The sequence below is a fragment of the Solea solea genome, chromosome 13 (assembly GCF_958295425.1).
Source record: "Solea solea chromosome 13, fSolSol10.1, whole genome shotgun sequence".
Classification (NCBI taxonomy): Eukaryota; Metazoa; Chordata; class Actinopteri; order Pleuronectiformes; family Soleidae; genus Solea; species Solea solea.
Genome location: NC_081146.1, coordinates 6,727,371 through 6,736,807, shown reverse-complemented (window position 1 = coordinate 6,736,807; position 9,437 = coordinate 6,727,371). Strand labels below are relative to the sequence as shown.

At 40.6% G+C, this 9,437-nt stretch overlaps 1 protein-coding gene across 4 annotated transcripts; it reads right to left on the bottom strand.

Moving 5' to 3' along the window:
* u2af2a (U2 small nuclear RNA auxiliary factor 2a) lies at positions 1–8,565 on the bottom strand. Of its 4 annotated transcripts, none has more exons than XM_058647963.1 (12): positions 7,961–8,565; positions 6,674–6,815; positions 4,878–4,913; positions 4,528–4,631; positions 3,952–4,103; positions 3,358–3,474; positions 3,121–3,277; positions 2,925–3,004; positions 2,663–2,785; positions 1,820–1,906; positions 1,077–1,325; positions 1–656 (listed from the first exon to the last, which is right to left on the bottom strand). In XM_058647963.1, exons 1-12 carry the CDS (start codon positions 8,007–8,009, stop codon positions 522–524), a joined length of 1,431 nt encoding a protein of 476 aa, XP_058503946.1. In that variant the 5' UTR covers positions 8,010–8,565; the 3' UTR covers positions 1–521. The 4 variants fall into 4 exon arrangements, with proteins under 4 accessions (XP_058503946.1, XP_058503947.1, XP_058503948.1 ...); XM_058647964.1 differs by having other exon boundaries at positions 3,139–3,277; XM_058647965.1 differs by lacking the exon at positions 4,878–4,913.
* Positions 8,566–9,437: the final 872 nt, after the last annotated feature.

Below are 9,437 nucleotides of genomic sequence, written 5' to 3'. Positions count from 1 at the left end.
CCCCACATCTCCCTTTCACAAACAAATCTCATCCAATCAAATAATCCAATTACTTCCCTACTGCAACGCTTTCCTAATGTACTTAAAACAGGCTACTTCCAATTAAATACACCTCCCACCGCCCCCACCCCCCCTCCCCAAATGACGCCCCAGTTTCACAAAGTATAAAAATGGTTGACCTGGACCTATTAATACACATATTTCTCAAAAATCTTATCGTCGATGCCCCCACCCGGCCAGCTACACGCCCTTTCTCTAACATGAGTGTAAACCCTCGCCAGTCACCTCCAGTCCAGGTTTCAAATATCTTTCTTATACGGCGTCACATTTCATGTAGATCTGCAATGATAAATCTGATGTTACCAAAACCATTAGTCAACTGCTTCATAACCTCAAATCTACTTGAAATGTCACTCTGCCAAATCAATCAGGGGGCTGATTTGGAAATAGGCGGTACATTTTCCCTCCCCTCCCCTCCCCTCCCTCCCCTCCCACCCTTTACTCTTGACTTCATGCTTCCTCTACCAGAAGTCCCGGCGGTGGTAAGCGTCTGGATCGCAGTATTTGGTCACCACCACCCTGTTGGCAAACTTCCTCCCTGTCAATCCCTGCATGGCCTTCTGGGAGTCGAAAACCGATGTGAATTCCACAAAGATCTAGATCGTGGGTAAAAGCAAATAAACGAAACGTTAGAGAACGTCAGGTTCATCACAAGACATATTGCAATATTGTTATAGCATTCTCTCCACACCAAAGTCCATGGGGAGTGTCGGTGATTTTACATCTGCCTCCACGAGTTCAAATGTGTTATCTTGGGATTTCAGTGTTTAAAATCCTTTGTTTGGGTTTACCTTTACCCAAATGACAGTGAACTCTGGTGCAGGAAACTCAAGTTTCCAGCTGAAAAAAGTCGACTACAGGCATATAAAACAGCAAACATATAGTACACTTAAGCAGGCATATCTTTTATTAGGTGAGCCCTTTGTTAAGTGCCCATATTCTGTTTTTTCCTTCCAAACCTGCTTCAGTCAGAGTGAAGTGTTGAAAGTGTGTGTCAGATAGAAAAGTGTCCCCACCTTGCCAGTTCCAGGCACTTCCAGGCCATCCACGGGTCGAGGGATCTCAATGCTCTTGACTTGACCGTATTTGCTGCACTCATCCCTGACGTCCTCCACGATCTCCTCGTACTCCTCATCATCCAGCAGCTCCTCGGGTGCCACCATGTTCATGAGACACAGCACCTCGGTGGGCAGGCCTCCCATCTGAGTTACTGTGCTGTTCAGACCTGGCACCTGGAGCGTGACTGGGGTCTGGTTCATACTGGACTGAAAGGACAACTTGTTATAAGTATATTGTCCAAAGTAGAGTGACATGTAAAGGGGGCATTAGTCAACAAAGTGGGGGGGAAGTAGACAAGTCATATTTATTCATCTTATCTACTTCAGTAGAGGGCTTTTCCCAGACGTAATCAAAATAAAAAAAGAATATGTATGACTCCTCCACGCTTTAATGTCAGCCAGCTTTGTAGGTTGAAAGCTGAATGAAATTTTGTGTGAAACACCAGTGACTATTATTCAAATGACTGTTTGCATAATAGACAGCACCTGATGCTTTTTTCACATCTATTTTTGCACAAAATAAACTATTACATTTACTCAAAAAATAAATCCAAAAGTACATTTGCTGCTCAAAGATTAGCAGACTACTTGCTGTAGTGAATCTGATCACAAATCCATCTTCATCAATTACAGAAACTCTAAAAGAGCATCTAGCCTCCCACCACACACTGCTGTAGCCTGTCCAGCTCCTGGACACTCACCAGAGTGGCGTTCTTGGATCCCACGCTGGCTCTTTGCACCAGGAGCTTCTTGTCTCCCAGCTGCATGCCGTTCAACCCAGCAATAGCCTGAAGGAAAAAAAGATTTGAAATTTTACTCAGTTGTAAGCAGTTGTATGCCACTATCATATATATCATATTGTCTGTCCACAATTTGCAGTTAGGAGGGAATTTAATAAAATTAATTAAGCTTATTTCTTGATTTGACTGAAATTTGTGTATCAGATAGTTACAGAAAAATTGTCTTTAATTTGCAGTGTAGAGAAAAAAAATACTATCTATAGGGCTTGATCCTTGTGCTAATCTTTTGTTATAATATTCAGTTGTCAGGATGGGTCAGGGCGGCTATTCGAGACTTTGTGAGAAAACAAACATGTGTTCAAGGTTAAGCCTTTCCCAGTAACAGGAAGCACAGCTTCAAGGACTCTGATGTACATGAGAATCAGAGACGTGATTTATTTGGAAGGAAATACTGTTTTTTTTTTTTATACCAGTATGTTCTCTGGATCGTTTACAGATCTTTGTATTTTGCCACTCTGATACAAATTTCACCACATCCCATTAAGACAAATCCTTGATGCATGTTCACACATACAGTAACAAAGCTGATAAAGCAGAGTGTGACCTAAACCTAAGTTGTTTTAAAAATCAAAGACAAGATCTTTGCCCATTAAATTGAAATCGGTTTATTTCATCTGTCAATTCTCACGAGCAGACGACCTGAAATCAGAATGCTTACTTGCTGCAGTTGCCATGAAGGAATAAAAAGAGGAGTGGTGCATGTTATAAAATTGTTTGGCCTGTTTTTAAGGTTGTACTTCTCACCTGATCATTAAGGTTGACATCCACATATTCACAGAAGGCATATCCTTTAGATAAGCCTGTTGCACTGTCCTTCACCAGGTTGAAGGCCTTCAGGGGGCCAAATGATGTCAACAGCTCCTTCACCTGAGACACAAGAGAACAAAGAGTGATTGAGTGTCCAAACAGTGACAACACAGCTCATAGTTAAATATTACTGCAGAACCACATGTGTGGTACATTCACTGTTGATCAGACTGGAGCTGTTAGATGTAGAAATATTGACCTGGTCATCATTCAGGTAGTTGGGCAAACCACCAATGAAGAGCTTGTGAGCCGAGTCAGGCACCACTGTGGACACCACACCTACATGACAGAAAGGGACAAGAAACGGAGACATAAATGGAGAAGTGCAGGGTAGGCTACCCCGGAAAATTATTTTGTGATTGTAAATTTTGCCACAAGTACTTAGAGTTAAAAACCATTAATTGGCTGTGTACCAGGCACATAGACACTGGGATTCTCGCTCATGCCCGGCAGGGGTTGGTAATCATGTGGACGCCGAATTTTGAGGCTCTGGCCTTGAAAGATGATACCATCAAAGGCCATTGCCTGTGTAGTTTCATCCACTGAACGAAACTACAAAGAAAAAAGAAAATACAGGTGATTTTTAAGGGTCAAGTGTTAGATGGGTGCAGCTAAGTGAAATGACATCTCACCTCAAGGAAGGCAAAATTCTTATCCTGGTTGATTTGTACAGCAAGCACAGGGTTTCCAGGGGCCTGAGTAAGGCCACCCAAACGCATCTGGGCATTGAAGAAGTCCATCATGGATTCCTACACAAAAGGGAAATCAAAATAATTTTAATAAGTGATGAAATTAGTAAATGTACTATATGTAAGAAATGTATTATCTTAAGACATATATATTTACAAAATAAATTGAATTTACAGGCCACAACCTGTATTTATGTTTTGGTCAATTGTACCGCACAGCCTTCCACCCAGTAACACAGTTCATACCACTTCAACAAATAGGACGCCAGCAAGCAGAGAGAAGCTAGCGGCTGTGCATCAGAAATACTGATACCAAACCTAAAAAAGACTCACGAGCCCTCAAAAAAGTCTCAAACAGAAGAGAAGAAAAATAAGGGTCTGCAAATAGAGATGTGTTAAATATGTGGCTGAAGGAAAAGAGGAAGTTTATAAACAGAATTAACTATTATTATTATTGTTAATCAATTATTATTGGTGAAATTATAAAAAAAAAACGGAGTTCCCTGACCCTAAGTCAAGTACTGTCCTGTTCCTCACCTCTGTGATACCAAAGGGGATATTGCCCACATAAAGCCGACGGGCTTGTCGGGTCATTTGGCTGCCCACCACAGGTACAGGTGTGGGAGTAACAGCCAGACCATCTGGAGTCATTGTCGGCAACAGGGCTGTGGCTGGGATCTGGCCTGCAGCTGTGGAGCAAAGACACAAACATTCAACAAAACAATTACATTCATTTAATTTTTCACAGTAAGCAGTCGCTTTACAGTTAAGTTCAACTACTGTAGAACAAAATAAGACAAAAAAAAAAAGGATCAAATAATAAAAGACTAAACTAACACAGCAACTACCGATTATTTTCATCGGCAATTAAACTGCCAATTACTTTCTCGATTAATCCATCAGTTGTTTTGTCCAAAAATGTTAATGGTCCTAAACGTCTTTTTTTGTCCATAAACCAAAAATTTTGTTCTATGTAGCAAAGGCCCCAGAAAAATATTCACATTTCAATCAGCGAGCTTGTTTCACTTAAACCACTCAATCAATTCATCGATGATTGAAAATAGTAGATGCGTCAATAAATAACCAGTTAAATGTTAGAGCCCTAATTGTTACCTTGCATGGCTTTGTACTGCATGGGAGTGATGTGCTCGAAACCAGGTGGAGGAACATCCCAGTACTTCTTCACCTTCTTCTTCTTTTCACGGTGGGGTGAACGACTGTTGGAGTAGGGGCGAGTGAAATTAAATAAAAAATGCCCATGGACACACAAACTTCAAATGTATTCCACAATATCAAGTAGACAGAGCGGACTTGCAACAATCATCAAATTGTACAGAAACAGAAAACCCAATCCAGGCAGATTGAACACAGTGAGTCGATAGTTACAACCAGAGAAAGATCATTAATTTGCAGTTGATGCACTAATGCACAGACCGTCTTTGTGTTAGTTTTCTGTATATTACCTTCCAGCATTGTCCTGAGGGAAGCTGGTTGGTGAGCTGAAATGACATTGGAAGGGTTTCACATTTCTCTCAAATCATGACATTTACCAACATTTCCACTTCACAAATCAGATCCCAAACTTCTACGAACCTGACCAAACGCAAAAGACATTAGAAGTGTCAGCAATCCTTGTATTACTGAAACTTCAACGGCCCCTTTCAAATTCAGACGACAAACCGGAATTTTCAGTCAATCATGCAACAATTTAATAATGCCGATAGATAGTGGAATTATACCGACTCAATACACTGGATTAGATATCAATACGACAGATCTATTCAATATAACTGAGTCATTTTCATGTTTATGTGCATGTGCTAGGTAATGCACTAGCAATGTGTCATTGGCCATAATTTGCTAGGAAGGGTTTGCATGGATAGCGCTAAACACAAAGACTATTAAGAGGCTATTTTTAAGCCTCCAAAAAAAATACTGGTAGTTGAGAATGACCTCTTTCCAAACAGGACAGTTACATTCATAAATTAGCCAGTTTTTGTTTTCAATATTGGCCAACATGTCCTGTGGCTAAAAATTATCCCACCCTTTTCCATACAGATCTTTACTCTGAATCAGCCAACAGCCTGTATTAGTATCAGACTGAAAAGGCTTCATTGGTGCGTCCCTAAATTTTGTGAAATAGCCAAAATGCAATAACACTCTTAGAAACAACTAACGCAACAGAAGCCGAAACAACTTTCCCAAAAACACAGCAGCTGCAAAGGGAAGGAGTCAAATATCACGTCTTTTGACCAAGTGCTCTGACTGGGTGCCCCTTGGGAACGTGCTTAAATCGTGCACTGATGAGAAGCAACAGTCACTCACAACCAATAAGGAAGAGGGAAGTTGGCAAACTATGTAAATGCATGTTAAAGTAAATGTATTGACGTGCTCACTTGAGAGTCATCCACACATTTCACCATCAACATATTTTGAGCATTTTTTTCAAAGACTATTATCCAACAACTTTAAATTAATTGTTATGCTTAAAAAGTAATCACGACTCCTAGACAGTAGATTGTCAGGCAGATGGCAGGTAGTTATCTCTGGTTCTGGTGCTGTTCATGAAAAAAGAATTATACCTGGATAAAAACACTCCCACTTTTACCAAACAATGTAACTCGGGCTAGTCGTGGGATCAGTATGCAAGGATGTAAGAAAAGATTGCACCAGTTATGAATTTGTTTTCAAAACCTTGTCCTGCATGCCTTTACAATCCAATTAGCAGGGGCGACAGGTCTGTGGGCTTAGGGAAAGAAAACATTTAAATAAATCTAATAAACATTTTAAAGTCAATTTGTTAATAAAATGTGTACAACAGAACAGGCAGTGTTTTTATTTATTTTAGCTCTAGGAACCCAGCTAATTCATACAACATCAGCCATAATATGGAACAGTGATTGACTGATATGTTTTGAGTCCTATTTTAGTTACTTTTAAATTTTTTACTGTTTGTAAGCTTCTCAAGCCTTTTGATGCACATTATTTCAGCATCAATGTTTCTCTAGCCATTCCTAATGGATGCTTAGTGTAACCTTCTGTGTGCATATGCTTGAGTTTGGAATTTACAACCACCTACTGTTCAGTAGGCAAATGGTTAGATGCCAAGACCTAGTCAATGGTATGAAAGACACATGCTTATGTGTCAAAACATGTGTGCATACATACTTTTGTATATATGTGACCCACTAAAGCACTTGAATTCACACAAGCGTTTTGAAGCTCTGCGAGTCCAACGACAGTTGCACAAAGTACTGACCTGCGTCTGTGCCGGCGCTCCTTACTGTCCCCACGGCGGTCCCTGCTGCGTCTGTCCCTGTCTCTGCTCCTCCTTTTCCTCTCTCTGCTGCGGCTGCGGGACGAGGACCGGCGGTGATGACGATTTTCTTTGTCCCTTTCAGCTGCAGGGATAGGTTTTTATTGCCATTGAAAATAACAGACAATAGGAAAACTTAACAGTTACTAATCAATGAAATTTCCTAATTAATTTCTCTGGGAAAGATACACCTTGGAGTAGGAATGAGCCGACACAAAACTTTTTAGTTATTATCACTAGTCTAGTTATCGAGAAGATAAAAACTAAATATGTAAACTCCAAAACTCCTAAATGTCACATTAATGCTTCACTGAGCACAATTTTAAACTTAAAAATATACACAAATGCAGAAGTGGCATTTTAAGTTATGCTGTTGTGTTGAGACTGACAACATGCTTTCTTGAGGTTCGATGATTTAGATCTGGTTGGTTATGTGTAGGTGGCAAATGCATCAGCTCAAATGCATTCTTAATAGCTTAGTGCTTTCATTGCGGTTTAAGATGCAAAATGACTGTATCAGAGTGACACCAGTATTGGCTGATGCTCATTAGCAATAATGTATCGGGCACAAAAAGCCATCCATTCCTCAAATGGCATTTCATTGGAAAACTATTCATAATGGGTTGCCATTTACTGTAACAAGAAGACACCTTTCAACACTTGATATAAATGTATCCATGTAGTTTAATATTGAAAACAAACAGAACAGACGAATGCAACTTTACACTTACGGTTCACAATTTCAAAAACGCTAGTTTGGCTAGTTCTTACCACGCGAGTATACAATATAACGTGATGCGAGTTTTGGAGAACAGATTATAGTACAATATAAATGGTTAGTGGCGTTACCAGCTGGAAGTTAGTAAGCTGGACAGATATAGAAGGGTAAATGACGCTAAACTTGTTGTAACAGCTGCAAAGAATGAATGCTAGCTGCCCCAACTAAAGCGCCAGGCGGCAGAAGCCATTACCGGGATATAAACTCTTACCAAGAAACAATGTGAATTATCATGCAGCTAGCACACAGTTAAGATATACTTTCACAAACACAACAGAAACATACCGCTACTTTACAGCTTTTACAACTCTAACGCGTCTTAAGGATTCGACGAGGTACGCTAATCGTTGAGCCTGCAACATTCCGTTAAATCAAAATATCCCCAACTGGTTTAATAATTCTGATTAAAATAACGGTACTTGATTTTTAAGTGCCGATGTGAAATATCTTACCTTGTTTGTTCTCAGATAGCTGCCTTTCGAATTCGTCGAAGTCCGACATCTCTGTGATGTGAGGGCTGCTGCTGTCTCGGTGACTGCGTTGTTCAGTTGGCGGTGGCTAGCTTTAGCTAGCAACAAAGTGAATACTTTGAAAACAAGCGCCTCGCGGATGCGGGTGGAGTAAGTTAGAATAAACTAGCGGTATACTTAACCAAATTAAATACCAGCTATGATTGAATGCACAGGTATTCACTGAGTTGTACTTATTTACAACCCAACTGGCAAAATCGTTGAGAAAGAGAACGTGATCGCATGGGTTAGCCTAGCCTGCTAACGCTAGCTGACTGGATCGTAGCAAAGTCCAGAAGAAGGGGCCTACTGGTGTGGAGCCTCGTTAGCCAGCTAGCGAGCACGACAACCGAATGAATGAGACTCTTTTCCAAGATAAATGCTAATCCCCGTGGATCAGCGGCCCACGAGGCGCAATGGTTTAGCTCTAGAAGCCAAATGTATTCGCTATCAAATGTTTAAAGGCTGACGAAAACAAAAAAGATTTCGGTATGCCCGCTTTTTTGCCCCGTCTCCCTGGTACCCCGTGATACCGGAAGTTGATAAATGACAGGTTTCCGGTGGGAAAAGAAAGAAAGCTTCAGAGTCGCACATCATTATTATTTTGTTGTTGTTATTATTATTATTATTACGTACTTCCACTTAATGTGATTGTCTGTTAAATCAAATTAAATTAAACTGAAATTAATTCCATCAAAAGTAGAAAAGTAAAATCTAACAAGATAACCATCTGGTTTATACGGAAGGGCATTAGGACCACATGTGAAATGTCTGTGGAAACAAAAAAAAGCTAGCACGCTGACCATAATATCAGAATTCTGACTTCTTATTTTTTTAATCTTTATTTTGTTTCCAGAGATATTCACATGGGGCTCTAATCCCCTTTCATAGGTTTATGTATGTATGTCTGATATCATGTTCACAAGAGTGGTTCTTCAGATTGATTGGCACAGAAACCAGCATGACCATGTAATGTTGTCCCCCTCAAGAGGAAGCACTCAGGGAGCCTCTGCTAAGGCCCCCACCGTTTCTATCAGTGTTAATTAACTCCTCTATAACGCAAGGTTAACAATTGATTTAAAAACTGGATCACCACTCAAATCTAATAATTTAATAGCCCATTCGTCCATCTTCTACTGCTTTATCCTCCACATGAGGGTCGTGGGGGGTGCTGGTGCCAATCTCAGCTGACATAGGGCAAAAGGCGGGGTACAGCCTGGACAGGTCGCCAGTCCATCACAGGGCCACATATAGAGACAAACAACCACTCACTCTCACACCTATGGTCAATTTAGAGTGCCCAATGTTTTTGGACTATGGGAGGAAGCTGGAGAACCCAGAGAAAACCCACGCACACATGGGGAGGACATGCAAACTCCATGCAGAAAGGCCCTTGTCCTGATCAGGTCACAAACCCGGT

What these genes read in the sequence shown, in the direction of transcription:
- u2af2a (XM_058647963.1), bottom strand. Translation starts at nt 8,009, where the DNA reads ATGTCGGACTTCGACGAATTCGAAAGGCAGCTATCTGAGAACAAACAA. An exon ending in GCAGTACAAAGCCATGCAAG is followed by an intron (nt 4,104 to 4,527) that starts GTAACAATTAGG and finishes TTTGCTCCACAG; the next exon opens with CTGCAGGCCAGATCCCAGCC. An exon ending in GATCCAAGAACGCCACTCTG is followed by an intron (nt 1,326 to 1,819) that starts GTGAGTGTCCAG and finishes TTGTCCTTTCAG; the next exon opens with TCCAGTATGAACCAGACCCC.